Genomic DNA, 25,900 nt, shown 5'->3' with positions numbered 1-25,900 from the left:
TAGGGCAGGGTGGAGCCATAGCTAGTTTACTTGATGCCTGATCAAGGGAGGTGGCGTTTTTTATGTGGTCTGTGTTTTCACTATTAACAAACATTTAGGTTTTAACTTTTACGTAGCTAAGACCAAAGCCTCCAGTTCGTTTTTTGCTGCATTCCCCATCTGCGAGCGAGTATCCACGCAGTGGCAGTCGCCCGGATGGAAGCGTAGGGTGGAGCCGAAAGAGACCGACCACTTGGCACAGGCTCAGAAAAGCCGTGACTCCACCTCTCCCCCAACACGTGGTCAGGTCACGGGTGGCTAAGAACTGGCTTTGCGCCAGAGCCTAGCCGGTCCCCGTTTGCCACGTGACCCGGCGTAACTGTGGTAACACGACTGGGGGCGTAGAGCGCAGGCGCTGTCTTCCGTCCCCCGCACGTAACGAGGCACCAGGGGCCATCACGTGAGGCAGGTGGAGAGCAGGCGGGGCGGGGTTCGGCGGCGCCGGGCGAGGACCAAAGTACGTCGGCAGACTGGACAGGGCTCAACGGGGTCGAACAGCCATGTCCAAGTACTGCCGGGCGCCGAACTGCTCCAACACTGCGGGCCGACTGGGCGCTGACAACCGCCCTTTGAGCTTCTACAAGTGAGCGCAAGCGTGGGGCGGGGCTTGTGGGGGCGGGGCATGGGCGGGGTTCGAGGGTAACTGCAGCTATGCCGGGCTCCTGATCTAGCTTGCAGGTGTCTAGAAGCCGGGCTTGCAAAGTGAAGAGGCGGTATTCTCAGCACTAAACACAGCACATGCAAAGGTGCAGATGTGTTAAAGCGCAGGGGTAGACGATTAACTACAGGTAGTGAAAGGGGCGAGCGTGAGAAGTGGGACTGTGGAGGAAGGAGCCTAAAACTGCCTACCCGTTACCCCCGCGAATCTCAAAAACAAAACATCCGAAGCTGAGCTCCTGATCTTGTCTCCCTTCCAAACCTTCCACAACCTTTCTTATTTCAGTTAAGAGCTTACTCCATCTTTCCCGTTGTTCAGCCTGGCAACCTTAGAGTCATCCCTACCTCTTTTCTTTCCTTACACTTGAGAAAGTAGAACTTAGCTTGAACTGTTAAAAAAAAAAAAAAAATCTGTCTTCCCATTTATTATTCCCTGGCTGGAATAAAATACATGGGAAAATCCTGCTGAAGAGTTAATAGGAAAAATACCTCTATATTTTTCTCAGGGACATACTGCAGATGTAAAGTGAAAAAAAATCCCCTTTGAGTGACTGCTTTTTTACTAGGAAACTTTGTTCTCTAAAATCATAGGCTGTCATAAACTTCGCCATTTGGAATTATATCAGTAAAAATGAACCATCTCACTTAATGCCTGGAGGGTTGTCACTTTGACAACTGAGGTTGCTTCTGTCCAGGTGCAGAGCTTCAGGTAAGACATTTCTAGACACAGTTTTCCACATCTACCTAAACTTTATTGCTTTCAAGGAGACAGGACCCTGGACTCACTTCACAATCCAAACCTAATATCTATCCTTTTACACATAGTTCTGCGGTTAGTTTAAGCGTATCCAAACAGTTTTATTTACATTTCACCTAAAATTCACCCTTCTCCCAAATCCAAATAATAACGCTTTTTCTTTGTTGGGTGAGACTCCTCGTAGTACGGCTGGTGTGCAGTTTCCCTCATTGCCATGGTAAATAAACCTGACTCTGTTGGACTAGAGCTGTGTCTCTGGTGGCCTTAGTCTAAATGGGCCAGGACACATTCCTCAGCAGTCCATCAGCAGATCCTGTTGACACTCCCTTTAAAATATATCCAGAATTGACCACTTCTGACCCTGTTCTCTGCCTGCATTCTGGTTCTGGCCATTACCACCTCCTGACTGTACTATTTTAGTAGCCTCTTCATTGATCAACCCACTCCCACACTTTGATCCCCACACGCAGTCCCAGGGAACCTGTGTATCCCTGTCAGGTCAGAGTCCTCCTCTGTTCAGATCCTCCCCTGGCTCCCACCTCACTCTATAAAAGACAAAAAGGTGAGACTGGAGCAGACAGAAATCCCTACAAAGCCCTACAGGCGCTGGATCCCCAATATCTGTATGACCTCATTTCCTTCCTCATTCCCCTTACCACTATGCTCTAGTGTCACTGGCAACTCGATGTTTCCCTAACATGCCAGGAACGTTGTTGCCCCAGGGACTTTACTTGTACTTTTCCCTCTGCCTGGAAAGGTCTTACCTTTATGGTCTCATTCTATGTAAAATGATGAGCCTCTCCTGCTTTATTTTTCCTTTTAATGCTTATCACTATCTGGCATATCACATATTTGATGTATTCATTTATTGTCTCCCCCACTAGAATGTCAGCTCTATGAAGGCAGATTTTTCTCTGTCGTGTTCTCTGTTATTTCCCCAGCCCTCAAACAGTGCCTGGCACATAGTGGGTGCTCAGTAAATATTTGTCGGATGAATTTCATTAATGCATTTCAGATGCCCCCCCCCAAACGAGGAAACCCAGCAATCCATGTCCCTTGAGGGACCCTGGTGCAGAATAGGAGTAATGCAGAGAAGTCTTTAAACCTAAATCAGCATGTCCAGATTTGCTTTTTTAGACATGTCACCCTGGCACTGTTTATTAATTCAGCAATTCTGAGTGTCTCCTGGAGTAAGGAAGCCCCTGCTGGACACAGAGGACCTCACAGATCTTTGTTCCTGTCTGGACAAAGCTCATGGATAGGTGAAGGGTCAAACATTGAAGAATTGAACACCCCGCCTGGGAGTCACTCCTGATCATTTCTTCAGCACTGCTGCCCCCAGTCTAGTCCATCAACCCATCCTTTGATTTTACCCTCCAAACACATCCCCAGCCTGCAACAACCACAACAAAACCCCTAACACCTTGGCATTACGGTTATAAGTGCAAATGGGAAAAACCTAACTAAACTGTTAGGAAATAACAGAAAACCCCTACATTTTCCAGCCTAACAACTTCTTATTACCTCTGCTCTCACAGTGTAGTTCAGGCTGCCATCCTCTGTTAATGAGACATTGAGATGGCTGCTTGCTGGCCTCCCTGCCTATACACTTCTGCATCCCTTACAAGAACAACAACTTATTTAGAGAGCACTTATTGTATGCCAGGCACGGTTCTGAGTGCTTCACATATAATAACAAGGAGAACAATGACAACCATACAGAGCAGCCAGGTGACTTTATAAAAATCAGTTCATGTCTATGTGGTTTTAAATCCCACCAATGGCTGCCAGGCTGCCCTTCACACAGGCTAACCCATTTCCACCTCAGGGCTCACCCCCGAGTCAGTCTTGCAGAAACCACAAGGTTAAGAGTTTGGTGAGTAGCTGTTTCCAAAGGAGATTCAGGAGAAAGTGTGGATGGGAGGAAGGAACAAGGTGAAACCTGTCGAGGGAAGTGGCTGCCAGGGAATAACATAAGAGCCTGCCAGGCAGCCAAAGGAAACACTCATTAGTTCTGTTTGCAGCCATTGCAGAACATAGGAGAGTCATCTCTAATGGGAAGCATATGAGTTAGGAATTGCATTTGGGTGGCAGCAAGAAAGTCGTGAAATATTATTATTATTATTTTTTAAAGATTTTATTTATTTATTTGACAGGGACAGCCAGCAGAGAGGGAACACAAGCAGGGGGAGTGGGAGAGGAAGAAGCAGGCTCCTAGCGGAAGAGCCTGATGTGGGGCTCGATCCCAGAACGCTGAGATCACGCCCTGAGCCGAAGGCAGACGCTTAATGACTGCGCCACCCAGGCGCCCCAAAAGTCGTGAAATATTATTGGCTTAAAAACTATTATGGAGGTTATAGGATACAGCATGGTTAAGTTATGCTGCAATAACAGACACAAAATCTGTTACTACAACAAAGGTTTATTTCTCATTCATTGTATGTCCTTTGCAGACCATTTGTGGACCTGCTCTACAATATCCCAACCCGGGACTCAGGCTGAAGGAGCCTCCCCTACATGGAATATTGCTGGTCTTATAGGAGGGGGAAAAGACAAAGTAGGAAGAATCACCCAATGACTCCTCATAAATTCTATATTTAGAAGTGTCCTATGTCACTTTCAGTCCTTTGGCCAAAGGACTATGGCAAGCCTCAGGTCAGTGCAGTAGAGATATGTAATCTTCATCTGGGGAAGGGCAACAAATATTTTGAACAATAATAGAATGCACCAAGGGTTTATTTTTCTCTCAAATAAAACAAATACAGAGGTTGACAGACCAGCACTGGTGTGGCAGGTCCACAATCATTAGGGTTGAGGTTCCTATCTTTGTGTGCTGTCATCCCTAGCACGCAGCTTCCATGCAAGATGGCTGCCAAGTGCCCCAGCATCATGGCCTACCATTCCTGGTAAGAAGAAAAGAGAACGAAGGAAGAACAAAAGGGGCTCCAATTGTAACCTCAGTTAGCCCCCTTTATAAAGCCTTCCCAGAAACCCCACCCAATAGTGAGTTCTTCATCATTGGTCACCCCCAACTACAAAGGAGACTGGGAAATGTAGTAATTTAGCTGGGCATTTAACCACCCTAAAGACATTTTGAATTGATTGTTAGTAAGGAAGAAAATAACTTTTTTTTTTTTTGAAAAGAGGGACTTCTAGCAGTGTATGCCACTACATGATCTAGAAAGATGACCGACGAGACTACACTATTTTATAGAAAAGGCAGACACTGGCTGTCCACTTAAAGTAGACTTTTTTTTTAAATTTTAATTTTTTTTAAGATTTTATTTATTTATTTGACAGAGAGAGCAAGAGAGCACAGACAAGGGGAGCAGCAGAAGGAGCAGAGAGCCCGATGCGGGGCTCAATTCCAGGACCCTGGGATCATGACCTGAGCTGAAGGCAGACACTTAACTGACTGAGCCACCCAGGTGCCCCTAAAGTAGATTTTTAGAGATTCCGTTATAAAAGTGTTGCCATCCAGAGGAACAAAGGAAAATAAGAAAAAGACTAAGTAAGGAAGAGAGTTTTCATGATACTTTCCTCCTTTGCCCCTTGAGCTGCCCTGATCCATTTGAGAACCCCTTCGCATTTAAGGTACCATCTCAGATTTCTCACACAACACTTAAGCATTCACTGGCCAGAGCTTAGTTACGTGGCCCCACCTACACAAAGGAACCTGGGAAGCATAGTCTTTTAGCACGGCACATGATGACCTCAACTAAAGTTGGAGTTTTGTTAGTAAGGAAGAAGAAAAGGAGGTGTGAGTAGTCACTTGTCAGTCTCTGCCAAGGAGAAGGGAGTGGGGAATGCTGCTGCAAGAGATTTCTTGTGTGTGTCCAGGCAGAATGGGGTTGATGGGAGGATTTGGATCCCAAACAGAGGCGAAAGGGATCACAGCAGCCAGAGTTCCTGGCTGGGTGCCCTGGGGTTCTGCTCTTTGGGTTCCACAGCTCAGATTCTGAGTCAGCCCCTCTGTCCTCTTTCACCAGCTGCACCCCCACCCCCACCTGCCCTGTCTGTCGGCCTTTTGGCTGAGAAGTCTTGCTCCCATGCCCATCTCTGTTCATGCTGCCCACCTCCTTTCTTATGTGTCCTTTCCAGTTTCTTTATGCAAATACTAGCAAATCTGAATATGTGTTCTAATTTCTCCCTTTATTACTGTATTAGTTTCCTGTGGATACTGAAACAAACTTGATGGCTTAAAACACCAGAAATTATCCTCTCACAGTTCTGGCGACCAGAAGTGCAAGTCAGTTTTACTGGGTCAGAATCAAGGTGTTGGCATGGTTGCACTCTCAGCGAGACTGGCTGTAGGAGAGAATCCGATTCTTGCCCCTTCTGATTTCTGGTGGCCACGTCACTCCAGTCTCTGCCTTTGTGATCACATCACCTTCTCCTCTTTCATCTGTCGTAGCATCCGTCGACCCCCTTCTTACAAGGATCCTTGCAATCGCATGTAGGGCCCAAATGAACGATCTAGGGTGACTTCCTCATCTCAGGATCCTTAACTTAATCACATCTTTTGTCGAGCAATGTAGTATTCACAGGTTCCAGGGATAGAACATGGATATCTTTTGGGGGCCACTACTGAGCCTGCCACAATTACTAACAGCTAATATACTCTGTTTGGAACTTTGCTTTTTTCATGTAATATATATGCCTGACAGTAGCATGTCAGTTCATAGATTGCCTCCACGTTGTTTTAGGGCTGTGTGGTATTCCTTTGTGTGCATGTGCCTGAGTTTGTTACTTTGTCTCCTATAGATGGTGGTGTCCCCCACTCTCTAACACCCCTTACTCTGCCCTCTTAACAAAGAGAGAGCGGGCTTTGGAGCCTTCAGCAGATGAAGGTATCCAGTGGTTTTTCTGGTCAACTTCTGTTCAGGAAATTGATACTGGTTTTCCATTTTCAGTTGTGGTGTAAAATTTCTCTTTGAGGTATCTTTGTTCCATACTTAAAGTTGGTCAATTTTAAGAAAAATATTAAGTAAATGTGACAGATATGGAAGATATTACGCAGGTGGAATGTGGATGACTGACTATATTCTCTAATGCTGCATAACAAACTATCTCAAAATGTAAGTGCTTAAAATAAACATTTAATGTGTCACAGGTTCTGACAGCCGCCACAGGACAGACTGGCCAGAACTCAATTATGTGGCCACCCCTGGCTACAGATGAAGCTGGAATAAGATCTTCATTTTGGACAGTCTTGAGTCTCAGATAATCCCCACCCACTCCCACAGAGAAAGCTTTTATTTCATTTTTTTACACTTTAATTTTTAATTTGTTTTTTAATTGTAAAATACATATAAAATCTACCATCTTAACCATTTTTGAATATATAGCTGAGTAATATTAAGGATATTCACACTATTGTGCAACCAATCTTCAGATCTTTGTCATCTTGAAAAACTGAAACTCTATACCTGTTGAACAACAGATCCCAGTTTCCTACTCCCCCCAGCCCCTGGAAACCACTGTTCTATTTCTTTTTCTATGAATTTGACTACTCTAGATACCTCATATATTTTGTGTGTGTGATTGGCTTATTTCACTTACCATAATGTCCTCAAGGTTCACCATATTATATAGCATGTGTCAAAATTCCTTTTTAAGACTAAATAATATTCCGTTGTGTGCATATACCACATTTTCTTTATCCATTCATCCATTGATGAATATTGGGTTTCTTCTAGCTTTTGGCTATTGTGAGTAATGCTGTTATGAACATGAGTGTGCAAATATCTCTTCAAGACCCCCCTTAACGATTCTTTTAGGTATATACCTAGAAGTAGAATTGCTGGATCATATGGTCCTTTTTTTTTACATTTTTTTGAGGAGGTGCCATGCTGTTTTCCGTAGTGGCTGCACCATGTTACATTTCCCACCAGCAGTGCACAGAGTTTCCGTTTCTGCACATCCTTACCACACTTGTTTTGTTTTAATTTTTATTTATTTTTTTTAAAAGATTTATTTATTTATTTTAGAGAGAAAGAGCATGCGTGCACATACACATATGCTAGTACCGAGAGGGGCAAAGGGAGAGGGAGAGAGAAACTTTCAGCAGACTCCTTGCTGAGTTCAGAGCTTGACATGCGGCTTGATTTCAAGACCCTGAGATCATGACCTGAGCAGAGACCAAGAGTTGGACGCTTAACTGACTGTGCCACCCAGGGCCCCCTCAATTTTTAAATTTATTTTTAAAAATACTTTTATTTATTTGAGAGAGAGAGTGTGTGAGATCATAACCTGAGCTGAAGATGCTTAACCAACTGAGCCATCCAGGTACCCATTTTGTTTTTTTATAGTAGCCATTCTAATGGTTATGAGGTGATATTTCCCTAATGATTAGTGATATGAGCATCTTTTCATATGCTGTTGGCTATCTGTATATCTTCTTTGGAGAAATATCTGTTCAAGTCCTTTGCCCATTTTTAATGGGATTAATTTTTGTTGTTGAGTTGTTTAAAAAACCTTTTAACAGTTGTTTTCAAGCATACACAAAAAATAGTTACATGAATGGATTCTCATGCATTTGTCACTCAGATTCACCAGTTGTCAACATTTTGCTAATGTTTTGCTAACCTTTAATGCATGATTTTAAAGTAAATCCCAGATATTAGTGCTTTTACCCATAAATCTTTCAGGATGTTTTTCCAGCAGATGACTATTTTAGAAGCATAAACCAATACAATTATCATACCTCGCAAAATTAATTTCTTACAACTATCCAATACCCAGTTCATGTTCAATTTTCCCCAACTGTGTTAAAATGTCTTTTTATGGAATGATTTGTTGCAGATGAGGTCCACAGCCTGCAACTGGATGTTCCTTAAATCTCTTTTAATCTATCACCCCACCCCACCCCCACCCTCATGAATGTAGACACTTTCCAGATTTGTCCAGTTTCATAAACTATTCTCTCAGGCTCATGTGGAGGAACAGATTGTGTTGGGGGTGGGGCACTCGGCTACGGGTGGCAAGATCAGGAAGGAGGCTGCTGCAAAAATCCAGCCAGGAGAGGATGGAGGCTGGCTGGAAGGGGCAGCAGAGGTGGGAGAGGTGGGCTGATGTTGGGTGTTTAAAAGGTGGAGCTGAAGAATGGGATGTGGGTTGGTGGTAGGGAGAGACTGGGTAGGAGGCAGGGTCAGCTTCTGGCCTAGGGAGACAGGTTGGGAGCCTAGGGACCTTTGGGTGTGCATGTCCTCAGAGGGCTGGGACTGCACCTGATACTGCTGACCCTGTAACCCCACGGTCCTGGCAGGTTCCCACTGAAGGATGGCCCCCGGCTGCGGGCCTGGCTGCAGCACATGGGCCATGAGGACTGGGTACCCAGCTGCCACCAGCACCTATGCAGTGAGCACTTCACACCTTCCTGCTTCCAGTGGCGCTGGGGTGTGCGCTACCTGCGGCCTGATGCAGTGCCATCCATTTTCTCCCCAGCACCACCTGCTCAGGTGAGCAAAAGGAAGTCCCACTGCTGGTGTCTGACCCCCAGTCTTCTCCACCTGGAAATAATCCATGGAGTCAGATCCCCAGCCTTCCTCTCCTGAGGGAAATCCCTCCTGCAGTCTGATCCTCAGCCCTCCCCTCCTGAGGGAAGTTCCTCCTTGATGTCTGGCCTTATCTGAGGGCAGTACCCCTTGGAGTCTGGCCCTGATGCCCCCTATCCCATGCCTTGTCTTCCAGAGGCAGCAGAGTTCCCGAAGCACTGAGAAGCCAGTTGTGCCTCCCTCCCCACCAGAGGCCACGCCCCTATCCCCAGGTGCAGCTGTCTCCGCCCCCGGCCCCGGGCACTTTGTGGTACTGGGGTCAGCATCTGGAGGCTCTGAGGCCGCAACCGCTGTGTTCCTGAGCCCCCTGCCCCCTCCTTCTGCTCCTGCCGGACCACAGCCTGGAGTCCGGGCCCAACACCCCCTGCCCAGGCTGGGCGCTGTCCTGGGAGCGCTGCAGAGGCGGGTGCGGAGACTGCAGCGGCGCCATGAGCAGCACCAGGTGCAGCTGCAGGCTCTAGAACAGCTGGCGCAGCAGCTGTGCAGGGACGGCCTGCCAGCTAGGCCCACCAGGGCCTGCTGTGCCTGGTGAGTGTGGCCACCTGTCCCCCATAGTGTATGTATTTCGTTTAAACTAGAGTCCAGTATTTAAGTCAGAATGTTTCACTCATGTATCCAAGTTTCTGGCTTTTCTTGAAAAAGTCAGTATGGCAACGCCTACCAACTATTGGTCAGAGCAGGATAATGGCTGCTCTATTTATTAATAATATTTAAGGAGCCCTTACTCTCTGCCAGACAGCGTTAATAACTTACTGAAAACTCACTATGACCTTGATGCTACAGTAACTTGCCCAAAGTCAGGCAGCCAGGAAGTTGCAGAACCAGGATTCAAACCAGGTGTCTGAGGATACAAGGATACATCACAGGATGCCGGTGCTCTCCTCTTGGAGAGCTCCCAGGCTGGCTCCCGATAGAGCTTGAATTTGCAGCTTATCTAGTTGAGTCTCCGTGGCCCCATCTAAAGGTCCTTTGCTCCTATATTTTACTACTGAGTACTGGAGGAGGGTATCCTCTCTTGAAAAATCAGTTTGACCAGGCCTTTACCCTGCTTAAAAACCCAGGGCCAAGTTTGAGGTCCCAGGCCTCTCAGCCCTCGCTGGACAAGAGAAGTGGGAAGAGGTTGCAGAAAGGAGCTCCCCCAGGGTGCCTGGGTGGCTCAGTGGGTTAAGCATCTGCCTTTGGCTCAGGTCATGATCCCAGAGTCCAGCGATCGAGCCCCTCATCTGGCTCCCTGCTCAGCAGGGAACCTGCTTCTCCTGCCCCTCACCCCATTTGTGTTCTCTGTCTCTCTGTCTCTCTCTCTCTCTCTCTCAAATAAATAAATCTTAAAATTAAAAAAAGAGGGTCTTTAAAAAAAAGGAGCCACCCAAAGTAGCCCTGTAGCTAAGGTGTCTCAGCCTGACAGCCAGTGGGTTGGACATGGCACACAGATATGATTTTTTCTGGCCTCAGCAACAGTGTTTTAAAATAATTTTTGGTCTTCCTGAAGGCTCAGCAGATGTAGTGGCACTAGGTTTGTATTCACAGCTAGTAGCAATCAGCTGGAACCACAGTGTGCTGCTCCTGGAGGCTCTGTGTTTGAGACTATGACCTGACTATGGTGGGGCACAAGGGGGACATACAGAAGAGCAGGGACAGAGCTCTGACTCAGACCCGGGACTCTTTATGAAGCCTGCCAGGGCCCCGGGCTGACAGTGTCTCTCTCTGCCTCCGCTGTCCCCATTCAATCCCTGTTTTTCCGTGTCATTCTCTCTTCCCACGTTCATCTTTATGTTTCTCCTGCCCCATCTCTCTGCCCTCCTATCTGTCTCCCCATTTCCCCAAGTCTCTCTTCACCGGCATCTTTCTGTGTTCCTCATATCACTGTCCCTTTCTGTCTTCCCCTGTGTTTGGCCTGTCTCCATATCTGTCTCTCCATGTCCCCCACATTTTCCTCTATTTCCCCGTACTTCTTTATTCCCCCTACGAATGTCTCTCTGGCCTCACATCTCTTCCCCTGTCCACCCCACAAATCTCTCTGCCCACATCTCTCTGTGTTCCGTGACATCCCCCTCCTACCTTGGCCTCCCTATTCCTCACCATTTTTCCCCCTCCTCTCTAACCCCCCTCTCCTTCCCTCCCCTCTTTCCCCTATGTTCTCCATCTCTCTCACTTCTTTGTCTGGGACTGCGTAGCTCCCTGGACCTGAGGAATCCTATCATCTGTGGAGGGCCTGAGATAGCTGTGGTCATTGCCCAGAGTCCTGCACCTCCTACATTGGATGCCAAGCCGGAGCTCCTGCACACTAAGACTCCCAGTGCATAAGTACCAGGACAGATAATGTTATGGGACAGATGACAGAAAACAGAGGAAGAGAGACTCCTCATGCATGGGCCTGCCTAGCCCCACCACCCATGCCTGGGCCATTGCAGCACCTCCCTCAGGGGCCTGACTCCAAGCACCCCCTTCTATGGACCCCTTGAACCTTGGGGCTGACCTGGGCCCAAGCCCCAACGATCCTTATTCCCCTTGGTGCCAGGTCCCTGGTGCCAGCTTGAACCTTTGCAGTCAGTAATAACAGTCTCAGAGCAGAACAAGGATTTTACCTGGTTCTGAAGAGCGCCCTGTACCCTTTGCCAAGTCTGGTGCCGAGCTGGGTATACAGCAGTGAACACAGCCAATAAAATCCTGCCCTCACGGTGCTCCTATTCTGCTTGAGTGGAAGACAAACTAGTAAACTAATAAACAAGATCATTTCAGATTGTGATAAGCACTAGTAAAGACTAAATGAAAATGTAATGGGCTGGGGTGGCGGATGGGGGGATGAAGAGGACTCTCTATGGAGACAACGTTTGAGCAGACACCTGGATGAGAGGAGCTGGCGGGGAACACATATGGGCTGGATGCTCCAAGGAGAACAGCCGCTGCAAATGCCCAGCATCCAGGGTATCAGCTGGGGGAGGGCAGTGTTGCTATGGCAAAAACTGAAGCAAGAAAGGGAGTGTGTTGGGGGGGTGCAATTTTAGAGCAGAGAAGGTCTCACTGAAAAGGCACCAATAAGTGAAACCCTAAACGAGGGGAGAGAGGGAACTGAGTATCTGGGGGAGGAGCATTCTGGGCAGAGGAACAGCCAGTGCAAAGGTCCTGCACTGAGGAGGAGCAAGGAAGCCAGTGTAGTGTAGTGGATGTGGGGGAGAGTGAGAGGAGAGGCTGGAAAGATGACGGGGGAACGTTCACCTAGGGCCTTGTGGGCTGCGGTTGAGAACATTGTTTTTTTATCTAGAATGAGGTGCAGCAAGCAGATGTTTCTGAGTCGAGGAGGGCCCTGATGTGGGATGTGTTAGGTCCCTGCGGCTGCATTATAGGGAGCAAGTTGTGGGGTAAGGGAGGAGGAGGGAGAACAGGCAACAGGCTGCTGTCATAGTCCAGGTGGGAGAGGATGAAGGAAGGACCAGGATGAGGGCATGGGTGAGGGGGTGAGGGATGAAATTCTGGGAATATTTTGAAGATGGAACTACCAGCCCTGACCGTTAGGGGGCTGAAGGGTGGAAGGCAAAGTCACCCAGTCCTCTTTGGGCTGGGGTTGTGGGCAGTGCAGGCCACAGCCAGGCGGGTGTGACAACCAAACCAGGATGATGGAGCCAGGAAGGCCTGGCCCCTGGGCTGACTCCAGATCCTCTTGGGGTATATACAGGTTCGGAGAGGGTTGGAGGGGTTCATTGGCAGCTCTGTCCCCTAGACACTGCTACAGCCATGTAGCATGGTGATTAAAAGCCCAGACTCTCCAGCCAGACTGGAGATGTTTAAAGTCTTACCTCCATCACCCATTTGCTGTGTGCCCTTGGGCAAGTGGCTTAACCTCTCTGAGCGTGGTAAGTGCTGTGTGAGCACTCCGTGATGATAACCAAGATGACTGATGACCGAAGAGGATGAAAGGAGTGGACAAAATCATCCCTCTGAGACACCCCTTATATGCGGCGAGCATGAAGAAGGGGTTAGGTCTGAGACCTGAGAGAGAGAAAACACTCATAACCACCACCACACGGAGACCCCTGCCCTAACTGGCCTGGTTTGCTGGCCTGCGAGCAGGCTCTATCCCAGGGGTATGAACGAAAAAGAAATGTGCCCGCTTTCCCCTCCCTCTCCTTTTGCCCTTGTCTCTGCTTCATCTCTTTCTGTTGCGATGTCTCACATCCTTTTTCGTGGCCATCTCTTCTTTCTCTCTCCATCCTCGGTGTCTATCCCCTTCCCGACGCTGCCTCAAGTCTTTCATCAAAGCAAGGAGCCTCCCGGTATCTCCGCCCCCGCGCCTGGTTGGGGGTAAAATTGCGCATGCGCCGTCAGCGCCCCGCCCTCTCCACCCCCATCCCCTGTCGGCGTCTGGGCCTCTTCCCCTTCTGTCTCCCTCTCCTCCCGCATCACTTCACCCGACACTGACACCCCATTACTCCGGTCTCCCCAGTCTCAGCTTTGGTCTCCAGACCCATCCGCCCGAGGTAAGATGGGTAGAGGGGAGGCCCGCGGAGAAGGGGAGGGGCGAAGCATCCTGCATCCCGAGATAAACAAACCCGGGGAGGGGGCGGCCTAGACTGAGGGGTCTGACGCGGGAGGAGAAGAATGGGGGGCTGGACCTAGGGGAAGTGCCAGGCGTCGGGCCCACATACCAGGGTCCTCTGAGGGGTAATGGTCGTCGCTATGATTGCCCAAAATCCAGAGCTGGGGGCGTGGGAGCCAGGGGCCTTGGAGCTTCTGGGAGCTTCTGGGGGCTCAGACCCTGGATCCTGTGGGGCGCTCTCTCTAAGTGACCGCTGTCTCCAGGATTTGTCTGAAAGCCGCCCCCAACTCTGCATCCGCCCCCCGGAGGGCCACTGAAGACCATGACTAAGACAGATCCCGCTCCGATGGCCCCTCCACTCCGGGGGGAGGAAGAAGAAGAGGAGGAGGATGAGCTGGTCCCCGAGGCCCCCAGCCCCACCCAGGAGCGCCGGCAGAAGCCTGTTGTGCACCCCTCGGCACCTGCCCCCCTCCCCAAGGACTATGGTAACCACCCTCCCCACCCTGCAATTTGGTCTGCAGCCTTGGGTGGCCAGGGAGGTTGGGCTGAGCTCTGCCGGTGATTCGGGGGGCTTTGAAAGTGGTCCGGGGGAGTCTTGGCCCTTGGAGTCCCCCTTCATTAATTTATTCATTCACCCGTTGGAGAACGGAATTGGAATAATCCTAATCTTTGATTCATGACACATCATTCATTTAGTCATTCAACAAACATTTACTGAAAGCCTGTCATGGACGTGGCTGTGTGCTAGGAGCTTGGGGCAAAGCATGGAGCCACACAGACCCAGTCTTTGCCCTGAGAGAACTTACAGGCCTCCATGACAACCTACACAGATAACGATGTAATATAATATAAATATATAATTACCAGACATGATGAGAATTGCGTTTGCCAATAGGATGCTGCAGGAGCTTTTTAAGACATGGTTTCCATGAGGAGGTAACATTTGAGGAAGACGCAAGGATGAGTTGGGATTTAATAAGGGAAAGGGCCAGGGGAAGGGAGTACCCAGAGAGATAACTGCAGGAGTAAAGGCTCCAGGGTAGGAAGTTATGGAGTGGAGAGTGTGACCTCTTGGAGAAGCTGAAAGTGTCTATTCATTCACCAAGCATATTTATCCATTGCTACTACTCTGTGACAGGCCTTAGTCTGGGTGATAGAGATTTATGGTGAGTGATCCAGGCATGATCCCTGTTCCCAGGAGGGAGCAAATAATAGTTAAATCAGAGAAGTTCAGATGGAGTGAATGCTATGGAAGAAATAAAAGATGGACATATAACACGGGGGCCCGGGAGCAGCACCTTGAGACGGAGTGGTCAGGGTGGGTCTTTCTGATGAGGCTTCAGGCTGAAGCCCAGAGCATGAGGAGGCGTCAGCCGTAGGAGAGCTGGAGAAAGATAGTTGCTGGCTGTGAGCAGCAAGTCCAAAAGCCCTGAGGCAGGAACGGAAAACCATCCTGGAGCCGGAGTTAGGGAGTGATGGGAGTTGATGTGAGGGTTTGGCAATGACTAGATCTAGGAGGGCCTTAGGGGCTACTGTGAGGACTTTGAATAAGTGTGATGAAGGGAGAGCAGTTGGTGGGGAGATATTTAAAAGCAGAGGAGTGGTGGATTTATATTTTTGATTTATATTTTTAAAAGTGCCCCCTGGCTACTGGATACAGAGGGTGGAGGGGGCTTTTAGAAGATGTTGGCTGGGAATCCCCAGCAGGTGTAAGTTCAGAAAGGAGACACCAGGTTCAAAGAGTAGGCATCGCTAGGTTAGGGCAGGAGGGATGGCATCTGTGACCATGTCACCTGCTAGAGGTGGGTCAGAGAGGCTACAAGTTGAGCTCAGTCTGATAGAAAAATAAGAATGTTATCTGGGTGTCCAGTGCAAGGAATCCACGCCAGGAAACTGGAGAATCTCGTTTGGAAATGTGGCTAGATGTGGCTGAGGCCTGTGGCCTGGTGGGAAGTCAGAGGGTGTAGGCTGCTCCCTGTGCCCCACCCCTGCCTCCCTCAGAATCTTGCTTGTAGAACAAGGAGGGTTTGGTCACAGAAGATGAAGGAACCTGGAAACGTGGTGAGGAGAGAGAGAGGGCTAAGGTGGACTTAGTGAAGAACTTCTGTATTTGTGTATTAAATGTACGCAATTAATTCAGCACACATTGATTGAGCACCTACTGCATGCCAGCTGCGATGCTGGGGAGAAGGGAGTGAGCAGACACCACGGAAACATAGTGAGGGAGACATAGTGAGGGAGACACGTGAGAGAGGAAAAGAGGGAAAAAGAGAAACAAAGGAAAAGAGGGAGGGAAAAAGGGAAGGAAGAAGGAGTAAACAAGTTAATGTTAAGTAGTGGAATGCACTGTGATTAAAGAAAGAAGAAAGGGCCCAAGCTGGAGAAGGGCACAGGTGCTGATTTACACAGGGTGGTCTGGGGAGGCCTCCCTGAAGAGGTGACATTTGAGGAAAGCCTGCAAAGCCTTGAGAAGGCTTGGGGGCGAACACCGTCCCTGGCAAGCAAAACAGCAAGCGCAAAGCCACTGAGACAGGAATTTGCTGGGCGTGTTGGGAGGACAGAAGGAGCCAGTGTGGCTGGGTAGGATGAGTGAGGGGGAGAGGGTAGAGAACAGTCGAGGCCAGTTTGTCTGGGGCTTGTGGGCTGCGGGGAGGACAGTCGTCGGTACTTCGAGTGTGGGGGGGGGAGCCAGGGCCGGGTTCTGAGCCAACGAGGGTGTGACGAGACTGAGGTTTAGAAAGGAGCATGCGGGCTGATTCTTGGAGGTGCTGTGGCACTTTCCCGGGCTGCGTGGCATCCGGGTGTTCATTTACTCATTCATACAGTATGCGCCGAGCTCCTGCATGTGCCAGGCCCTGTGCTGAGTGTTGACAATACTACAGGGAGCACCAGCCATCAGAGCCTGGTTGGGGGAGATGCAAATTCCTCCAGGCCCCTGCCCTGGCTGGCCTCAGGTTGGATCCTGCCCATGGGTACATTTTAATGTGTACTCCACACTATTTGAAAAATTGAGATTTTTCTTACAAACCAGGTTTTCTGGGTTTTTTTGTTTGTTTGTTTTTTAAATTTGAGATTTAGCCAAATTGTGCCCATACTGTGCCAGGGCAGCAGCATGCTAGAGCAGAAGCAGCTCCCCTCACCCCCACCCCAACCTGGGGGGAGGGGGGTGGCATGCAGACTCAAGGTACTGCACTCCTTCCACACTGTTGTTTCAAGGAATGGAATTTGCTGCTCAGTAGGATTGCTGGATCTTCCAACTTTTCAAGACACACTGAGGCAACCACAGTTTGATGTGAAACCTCCTGATTTTAAAGCCTCATGCTGGCCACACAGGAAATGTCTGTGGCCCATGCACCGTATGGTTTGAGGCCCTGCGTTAGAGGATCTTAAAGGCAAAGGCCTAGAGCTGCCCTGCCTGAGGATGGAAAGAGGGAGTCAGCTTGCCTGGGGTGACTTTGGACCTCTTACTACCCTAGCCTTCACATTCTTCGATCCCAATGACCCGGCGTGCCAGGAGATTCTCTTTGACCCCCAGACCACCATCCCCGAACTGTTCGCCATTGTGCGCCAGTGGGTGCCCCAAGTCCAACACAAGATTGATGTCATTGGCAACGAGGTAAGATGCTTGGGAAGCCAGGGAAGGAAAGGATAGGGTCCCTCACATGTTTGGGTAAACCTCCCTGGTCCCTTGGTTCTCCCAGATTCTGCGTCGAGGCTGCCACGTGAACGATCGTGATGGGCTGACCGACATGACACTGCTCCACTATGCGTGCAAGGCTGGGGCCCATGGAGTTGGTAAGGTCCAAACCTCTAAAGCATGAGCCCCAACACCTAGGCCCCCAGACTGGACAGCCTCAAAACCACTAAGAACCCTGGCCCTCAGACCCCCACCCTGAATCCACAGCCTAAGATGCCAAAGCACAGTCCCTGAGGCCCGGGGCCTTAAGGGATGCAAGTTGACCTGGGCTGTTCCACAGGGGACCCTGCTGCGGCTGTGCGCCTTTCGCAGCAGCTGCTGGCCTTGGGCGCTGATGTAACACTGCGCAGCCGCTGGACCAACATGAACGCGCTTCACTACGCTGCCTACTTCGACGTGCCCGACCTGGTGCGGGTGCTGCTGAAGGGCGCACGGCCAAGAGGTGAGCAGGAGGGTCCGGGCTGGGAGGGGATGGGACCCAGGCTAAGAAGGAGGCTGGAGGCGGGAGGAGGGTGCCCCAGATGTGTGTTTGGGGAAGAGGGTGGGTGAAGGGCGAGGGGACCGGGATCCAAGGAGATAGTGGTAGGCTGGAGGCAAGAGGTGCGGGAGATAGGGCCCAGACCTCTATGACCCATCCCCAGGGCTGGGCAGGACCTGGTCAGGAGGGGCGGGGCCTAGAAGGGAGGGAGGGAGGGAGGGAGGGGCGAAGCTCTGCATGTGAGGCTGTGGGAGGCCCTGGGGCCTGCGGGTTAGGAGGTGGACTTGGGGAGGCTGTAAGGTGGTGTTGGGGGGCCAGGTGGGGTACTGAGCCCACTCACCTGGAACCCTCCTCTCGTCCACAACCCAGTGGTGAACTCCACGTGCAGTGACTTCAACCACGGTTCAGCCCTGCACATCGCTGCCTCCAACCTGTGCCTGGGTGCTGCTAAATGTTTGCTGGAGCATGGTGCCAACCCGGCGCTGCGGGTACTGCACCCCTGGCCCAGCCCCCAATATTTTCCTTCTCCTTCCTTCCCCACCCTTTCCCGGCCAGCAGAGCTTCAGGAAGCTCATTACAAAAATCATTTGTACATTCAAATGAAGTGACAGCTGGTGTTTACTTAGGGTTCATGATGTGTCAGGTGAACTCTATTATGATCCCTATTTTACAATGGGGAAACTGAGGCAGAGAGAGTAAGTGATTTTTCCAAGGTTACCCAGGAAGGAATATCTTCTTTCAATGCTGGCCAACCCTGTGGCTGTATGTAGACAATATTTCAAGATCATGAAAAGAGTTGAGACTCTCAGTGAATGAGAAGATTGGGTCCCCCCATAAGCCTGCAGCATGAACTTTGACCTCCAACCCATCCATTTCCAGGTCCTATTCATAACACCAATTATTCTGCATTATTCCAGGCCCAGATATCTTAGGGGACGTGGCCTGTGTTCCTGAAGCCCTGAGTCTCCTCATTCCCTTTTGGCCCAGTTGGACCCCTGACCCAGTACCACAGGAGACCATTTTCAGTTCTCATCCCTCATGTGGTCTCATTCCAGGCTTGGGATCTCCCGAGGCATGGCCTCCGTAAGAGCATGACCTAGAGACTGAAGTGTGACCTTCATTCCCTTGGCTCCACCAAGAGTTCCACCCTTAATTACTTGAAATCCCCCACCTGAAGTTGAGGGTGGTCTTCCCGGGGGACATGGTCTATACCTCAGTGCCTCACCCCTTCTTATGCCCATGTTGGCCTAGGGTATAACCTAGGTCTACCTTTGCTTTACCTGGACTAGGGGTCTCTGGGAACACGGGCTCAGTGGAGGTACAGCCTGTGCCACTGCATCCTCACTTCCTTTCTTCCCATTGGCTCCCAGAACCGGAAGGGACAGGTGCCAGCGGAGGTGGTCCCAGACCCCATGGATATGTCCCTGGACAAGGCAGAGGCAGCACTGGTGGCCAAGGAACTGCGAACCCTGCTGGAGGAGGCTGTGCCACTCTCCTGCGCCCTCCCCAAGGTCACGCTACCCAACTATGACAACGTCCCGGGCAATCTCATGCTCAGTGCCCTGGGCCTGCGCCTGGGAGACCGTGTGCTGCTGGATGGCCAGAAGGTCAGAGACTGGGGAAAGGTGGGGAGGGCAGGACTCAGCCCTCATGCCTCAGAGCTGGGTCCTTGGACAGAGTGTAGACCCTCTCCTTTGGCCACCCACCCTCCTAATCATTCCCACAGTTGTTCTGTGAGTGCTTCCTTTGTGCCCCACCCTGGGCTGAGTTCTCAGTCCAGCGAGGGAAGACAGATCTATCACCTGACAGTGATGGCCCAGAACAGTCGTGGCTGTCATGAGGAAGCACAGCAGAGTGATCAGTGCAGCTCTGCACCTGTGAGTTCCCTTGGGCCTCGTGGGCCCCAGTCAGGGCCCACCTCTACTCCCAGAATGGTCAGTACTTTGGGAAAAAAACAGGTCAGAACAATCAGGGGTGTGTTGAAATGGATGCACTCCCTTGAAGATAAGGTGGGATAAGCCAGGAGAAGAAAAGGAGAAGGGGGGTCCCACGTAGGGGGAGCAAGTATAAATGCCCAGAGGGCAGAGAGAATCTTTATTTATCCAGGTATCCCAGCTTTGATTTATTTCTCTGGGGTCCCTCAGTCTCCATGCTGGACCCAGCCCATCCTTGGGAATAAAGAGCTGTGTGAGCCCAGACCCACTCTCAAGGAGCTTTTTTCTGATGAAGGAGACATGGCCAATAAAGTAAATGCTTGGTTAAGATAATGTCTGGTAGCAACAAGGGCTTTGAAAACCATTAAATGCTTGGATTTAGGAGTGCCTGGCTGGCTCAGTCAGAACATGTGACACTTGATCTCAAGGTTGTGAATTTGAGTTGGATGTTGAGATTACTTAAAAAAATTTTTTTTAGCTTAAAAAAAAATTTGGATTTAGTAAATTGCCCCTGGCTGAGGGCAAATGCAATTTTAGGCAGGGTGCTCCAAAGGCTTCTGCAAGGAGCTGATGTCTGAGTTGAGCTGCGAGGGGAAGGAGCTCACCTACAACAACATGGAGACAGAGGAAACAGCAGGTACAGAGGCCAAGAGGAGTGAAGGGGTAGCATGTCCAGAAGGTGAAGTGGAAAGGCCAGCAGGTGCTGGATCACACCCAACCTGCAGGCCACTGGAAGGAATTTGAATTTCATTGCTTGTTCAGCGAGAAACCGTAAAAGTAACATTGTTTCCCGATCAAGGGTTTTACACGCATCAGCCCCATCTGTAGCACCTTCTGTACCTGAGCTAATCAAATCCATGTGACAATTCTGAAAGCAAAATGCGTTGATTCTCTCCATTTTACAACCCAGAAGACTGTAAGAGGCTCAGAGAGGTGAAATGTTTTGTTTGAAGATAAGAACAATAATAACAGTCTGCCCCTTAGAGAAACAGCATAGCACAGTGGTTACGAGCTCAGGCAAATCTCAGCTTTGCTGCTTTTCAGCTATGGGGCCTGGGGGCATGATTACACCTCTCTGGGTATCGGTTTCTTCATCTCTAAAATGGAGCTAATAACAGTACCCACCTCAGGTAGTTGCATGAGGCTTAACTTAATTAAAATCCGGAAAGCCCTTAGAATAGGGCTTGGTGCATCCCAAGCGCTCTCTGTGTACCAGGTACTATTCTGATCCCCACACCTATCCTCCACAGCAGGCACTATTAATTCACCCGTTTTAGAGACAAGGAACTGGGGCTTAGAGAGTGAAGCAGCCTTACACGATGATCATAGCCATACCCACTGAGGGCTCACGGCAACTAAATGAAATTACATATATTGCAAATGTTTCCACCAGGCAGCCAGCCTATGAAGTGCTTAGCCATCCCCATTTTACAGGTGAAACTGAGGCCTAGGAGGGCATTTGACCAAAGTTGCAAGATAATAATAGTTAACACTCATTGATCCCTCACTCAGCACTAGGCCCTATTCTGAGGCTATAACAGCCCTGTCCAATAGACCTTCCCATCTGTGAGGATGGAAATATTCTGTCTGTATTGCCTAAGAAACTAGCTGTAAGCCACATGTAGCTATTGAGCACTTGAAATGTGGTGAGTACAATCAGGGAAATTAGATTTCAATTTAATTTCAGTTCCTAATGGCTGTTTACTGCATTGAACAGGGCAGCTCTACAACCATCCTATAAGGTAGGTGTGATTTCTGTTCCCATATCATAGATGAGGACACAGAGGCACAGTGACGTTAAGTCATGTAGCCAGTAAATGGTGATGTCCAAACAGATTTGAGCTTGGGGCTCCCTCATCCACTCTCCATGCTGCCTGTGTGCCAGTGATCTATCATGGCGTCTCAAGGACCATCCCCCCCCAACCATATCCTCCCTTGTTTCCTCAGACGGGCACACTTCGGTTCTGCGGGACCACAGAGTTCGCCAGTGGCCAGTGGGTGGGCGTGGAGCTGGATGAACCTGAGGGCAAGAACGATGGCAGTGTTGGGGGTGTCCGGTACTTCATCTGCCCTCCCAAGCAGGGTCAGTCCCACCTGGGGCTCAAAAGGGGTGGTGGTGGGGTCCACTCAATAGTTCCAATGCTGCTGACTGGTGATGGGGGTGGGGAGATGATGGCCGGGCAGAGGGCAGAGGCTTGGACCACTCCCAGCGCAGGCTGTGTCCCCCCAGGTCTCTTTGCATCTGTGTCCAAGATCTCCAAGGTGGTGGATGCACCCCCCTCGTCCGTCACCTCCACACCTCGGACTCCTCGGATGGACTTTTCCCGTGTCACTGGCAAAGGCCGCAGGGAACACAAAGGTCAGTGGGGGGGCCTTCTGGGTGAGGAGGGTGAGGAGAGCCAATTTGAGGACATTCTGTGTGTAGCCCAGCTTCGGTGACTCAGTTTCTCCTCAGGCCTAAACGCCTGTGTTAGAGGACAATCTCTGGGTTCTTCACTTCTATGACTCCGTTTCTCTTTTGATGTAGTACTGGCCTCCCACCCAGTTCTTTAAAGGATCTGTGGGTTCTCTGCCTTCTGTGATTTAGTTTCCCCTCAGGTCAAGGGTTTTCGCTCAGTTTTAGGGAAGAATCTATGGGGTTTCTGGCTTTAGTGACTTGATTTATCTTTATACCCAACTCCTTCCTTCATTTTAAAAGGATAATTTCTGGGCTCCTGACTTATGTGACTCCATTTTTCCTTTGGCCCAAATAACCTCAGCTTTGAGAAAGGATATTGGGGTTTTCCAGGTTCTTGGTTCAGTTTCCCCTCAGGTCTAACCCCCCACCCCCCAGTTTTCTGGCAGTTGAGATTGTTTCCTTTCAAGCCCAAAGCCCTCCTGGTTCTGGGGAAGGCTCTAGAGTTCCTGATTGGAGCCAGGACAGAGTTTCTACCTTGGGTCTTTCTGGGTGGCCTGGGGTCCCCAGGGCTGGCATCTGGGGGCCCCAGTCCCTCCCCCTATGCCCTTTATTCCAGGCAAGAAGAAGCCCCCATCATCCCCATCTCTGGGCAGCCTGCAGCAGCGGGAGGGAGCCAAGGCTGAAGTTGGAGACCAAGTCCTTGTCGCGGGCCAGAAGCAAGGGATTGTGCGCTTCTTTGGGAAGACAGACTTTGCCCCCGGTGAGGACAGTGATCAGTGGTGGGGGGCGGGGGGGGCAGGCAAGACCTTGAGGCATCCTGACACCCCGCTGCTGCAGGTTACTGGTATGGCATTGAGCTAGACCAGCCCACTGGCAAGCATGATGGCTCTGTCTTTGGTGTCCGGTACTTCACCTGCCCCCCACGGCATGGAGTCTTTGCGCCAGCATCTCGAATTCAGAGGTGAGCCCAAATGCCAACGCCAACCCAGGGCACCTCCCAGAACCCTGATTCCCCACCCCTCTCTTCCTCTCGGACCAGCAGGACAGTGTGGATACCCACCTCCACACCCTAGCTCTTTCTGCGTAGGCCCTGTGGGCTCAGCTATCCTGGCCTCTTGTGACTGTGATTCCTCCCACTCTTCTTATGTCTCCCCAGGATTGGTGGATCCACTGACCCCCCTGGGGACAATGTCGGAGCCAAAAAAGTGCATCAAGTGACAAGTGAGTTGGGGCTGTGGTGTAGGAGGTAGAGGAGGGGTGAGGGCTTGGAGATAGAAGGAAGTGTCATGGGTTCTCAGGTATATGCTGGTGACAGAATCTCCAGTACTTAACAGGGGACACAGGGTCCAGGAAAATGATGAGACAGGATCCCGAATAGGATAAGTGCTGTGGGGGAGGGTATGGGGATGTTAACGACAAGGCTCTGGGCAGGCACTGGGGACATGGGTAGGTATGGGGGATATAGGGAATATTACTGACAAGAGATCTGGATAGGTATTGGAATGTGGGGTCCAGGTGGGTATTGGGGATGTGGATGAGAATCAATGACAAGGATTCTGGTTGGGTATTGAGAGTTTATCATCCCCTCACCTGAGACCTTGCCCTCCCCTTCAGTGACACAACCCAAACGCACTTTCACGACAGTCCGGACCCCAAAGGACATCGCATCAGAGAACTCCATCTCCAGGTGGGTAGCCAACCCTTTGGCCCACCTCCTATGGGATGTTCAGGGAGAGGTTGCACAAAAGGCCACTGGACACAGGGATCTGGACTTCTGGCTAGGGCTGGAAATAGAGGTTAGGAAAACTTGTGACTAGTAGCTTACCCAGAAAGAGTTTTTAGGGAGTATTCCCACACTGAATTCTGGTGGCTTCCACTCTTAAGGAGCAGGTGGAGGAGGCAGAACACCTTCTACTTCACAGGAGCCTGAGAAGGCACAGCCAGACAGGTAGAGACAGAATCCAGAAAGGCCAAATCCCAAGCACTTGGGGAAGAGCAGGGGTGGGGTCTTGGGGGGTGATGAATCCCGATGTTCCCGTGTCCTGCATCGAGGTGTGACAGACGTGATTCTCCTTTCCAGGTTGCTCTTCTGCTGCTGGTTTCCCTGGATGCTGAGGGCGGAGATGCAGTCTTAGAGGCCTGGATACCTGAGAGTCAAAGAGTCCCCTCTAGCATCTCCTGACACAAGGAGTCCCCGAGTCACCCTGAGATAGAGATTCCCAGTAACACATCCAGAATAGAGACCCCATTAGCCAGCCCTCGATCACTGAGGCCCCATTATTAACATGATAACCCCCAAATACAGACCCCATGGTACCCAGAAAGAGATTCCCTGAGTGTAGCACCTTCAGGCTAGTCCCTGTCCCCAACCCCTCAGAGCAGACCCCCCAATAACATATTTCCACATCACCTCAAATGATGGTGACCTCTACATAATGCTCCAGAGTAGAACATTCCTGAGTCATTTGTCACTGGGTCAGAACCCTCCCCCATTAACAAAGACCCCACTCCCTCCCATCAATTCGCCTTGAAATAAACACAGGTCATACCTCCAGAGCAACAGAGTAACAGAACTACATTTAACATCAGTCCCCTCAAGATGTTGTGACCCCCATGGTCACCCCAAAAGCTTACACTGCAATCAGAGACACCCTACATTAACAAATACCTGCTCTTACCCCTCAAGAAGAGACCCACATTAACCAGCCCACTCTCACCCCAATTTACAGACACCAAAACAGTCCTGGAAGTGCTAATTACAGGACCCCTAAGTCTTCCTACCCTCTGCACCCTCAAGAAACCCCCAGTGCCTTGTATGAAGCCCAACCCACACGGCCCACAGCCCCTGTGCTGGCCAGGCTCCCAGAAAATTCTCTATTTTTTAAGTAATGACTTCCCCCTTTGGGGGACCCCAAAATTTGGAGGCCCCATTCTGGGACTCTGGGGATCCCAAACCCCAGAGTACATGTCCCAAATTCCCCTATGCCCCCAAGTCCTACAGCCCCTAGAGGACCCCAAGGCCCTAACTCCCAGGATCCTCAAACCATGGAATCCCCAAATCCCCAGGGAATCCCAAATTTAAAAATTCAATCCCAAGCCCCCAGGAAACCCCAATCATGGAGGTCCTTGTGCCTGGGATGGAGGAGACTGCAGTCAGGATATGCATCCCGGGCTCCCAGGGCACCTCAAGCCCTATTGGTAGGCACCAGGAGACCCCAAACAGGAATTCTTGTCCCTGGAAACCAGAGCACTTCAATGCCCTGAGTCGATGGATCTCAAGACACCCAAATGCAAAGAGCCCCAGCCCCCAGGGAACCTCCAATCCTAAAGCCTCCATCTCCAATACATGAAGGGCCCCAAGGCCTTGAGGGGATCCCAAATCCTGGAACCCCTATTTCAGTCTACGTTCTGGTTACAGGTCCAAAACACCAACTCTGTCACTGGCCCCAAAGGACTTCACAGCACCCGGGCCAGACCAACAGCCTGAGGGAGAACCTAAAGGCCCAGGGGGTCTAGGGTGGACCTGGGGCCCTGACCACCAAGGACAGCTCACGACTGCCCCTTCACTGCATGTCCCCGAACTCAGCATGACCCCTATCTCCTTCAATAAAGATGTTTCTATGGCTTGTCTGCGTCAGGTCAATATCTGGGGAGTTGTGGGCCTGCCTCTGGACCCTTGCCGGGGGGAGGACGAGAGAGGAAGCCCTTCCTTCAGTCCAGCCTCCCCGCGGAATGGGCACAGATCGTTCTAACAATCTTTTCTTCCTGCGGCTTCCCTTCCTTTCTGGCCCCTTCCAAGGATACTCCTCCCGTCTGGGCCCGCTTCGCAGTGAGAACCGGTTGGGTTCTG

The 25,900-nt window shown here is 50.4% G+C and overlaps 2 protein-coding genes across 3 annotated transcripts; both read left to right on the top strand.

Moving 5' to 3' along the window:
• Positions 1–342: 342 nt before the first annotated feature.
• THAP8 (THAP domain containing 8) lies at positions 343–11,758 on the top strand. 2 transcript variants are annotated; one of them, XM_045799984.2, is made up of 4 exons: positions 343–622; positions 8,721–8,913; positions 9,146–9,537; positions 11,184–11,758. In XM_045799984.2, exons 1-4 carry the CDS (start codon positions 540–542, stop codon positions 11,311–11,313), a joined length of 798 nt encoding a protein of 265 aa, XP_045655940.1. In that variant the 5' UTR covers positions 343–539; the 3' UTR covers positions 11,314–11,758. The 2 variants fall into 2 exon arrangements, with proteins under 2 accessions (XP_045655940.1, XP_087727261.1); XM_087871135.1 differs by lacking the exon at positions 343–622 and adding an exon at positions 3,954–4,108.
• Positions 11,759–13,326: 1,568 nt separating this feature from the next.
• On the top strand, positions 13,327–25,676 carry CLIP3 (CAP-Gly domain containing linker protein 3). The gene is made up of 14 exons (XM_045799983.2): positions 13,327–13,484; positions 13,807–14,028; positions 17,020–17,159; positions 17,245–17,338; positions 17,521–17,682; positions 18,088–18,206; positions 19,089–19,325; positions 21,600–21,735; positions 21,883–22,011; positions 22,667–22,810; positions 22,888–23,011; positions 23,207–23,271; positions 23,665–23,737; positions 24,131–25,676. The coding sequence occupies exons 2-14, from the start codon at positions 13,866–13,868 to the stop codon at positions 24,183–24,185; spliced, it is 1,641 nt and encodes a 546-aa protein (XP_045655939.1). The 5' UTR covers positions 13,327–13,484; positions 13,807–13,865; the 3' UTR covers positions 24,186–25,676.
• Positions 25,677–25,900: the final 224 nt, after the last annotated feature.

Source organism: Ursus americanus, chromosome 21, assembly GCF_024610735.1.
Source record: "Ursus americanus isolate L20-20 chromosome 21, mUrsAme1.1.p, whole genome shotgun sequence".
Taxonomy (NCBI): domain Eukaryota; kingdom Metazoa; phylum Chordata; class Mammalia; order Carnivora; family Ursidae; genus Ursus; species Ursus americanus.
Note: the sequence above shows the minus strand (reverse complement) of the source record. Positions and strands in the feature narration are given on the sequence as shown.

Excerpts from the sequence above, each read along its gene's own strand:
- CLIP3 (XM_045799983.2), top strand. The coding sequence starts at position 13,866 with ATGACTAAGACAGATCCCGCTCCGATGGCCCCTCCACTCCGGGGGGAG. Across the intron at positions 19,326-21,599 it reads TGCTGCTGGATGGCCAGAAG|ACGGGCACACTTCGGTTCTG; the intron begins GTCAGAGACTGG and ends TTGTTTCCTCAG. Across the intron at positions 23,738-24,130 it reads TCAGAGAACTCCATCTCCAG|GTTGCTCTTCTGCTGCTGGT; the intron begins GTGGGTAGCCAA and ends TCTCCTTTCCAG.
- THAP8 (XM_045799984.2), top strand. The coding sequence starts at position 540 with ATGTCCAAGTACTGCCGGGCGCCGAACTGCTCCAACACTGCGGGCCGA. Across the intron at positions 8,914-9,145 it reads CCCCAGCACCACCTGCTCAG|AGGCAGCAGAGTTCCCGAAG; the intron begins GTGAGCAAAAGG and ends CTTGTCTTCCAG. Across the intron at positions 9,538-11,183 it reads ACCAGGGCCTGCTGTGCCTG|CTCCCTGGACCTGAGGAATC; the intron begins GTGAGTGTGGCC and ends GGGACTGCGTAG.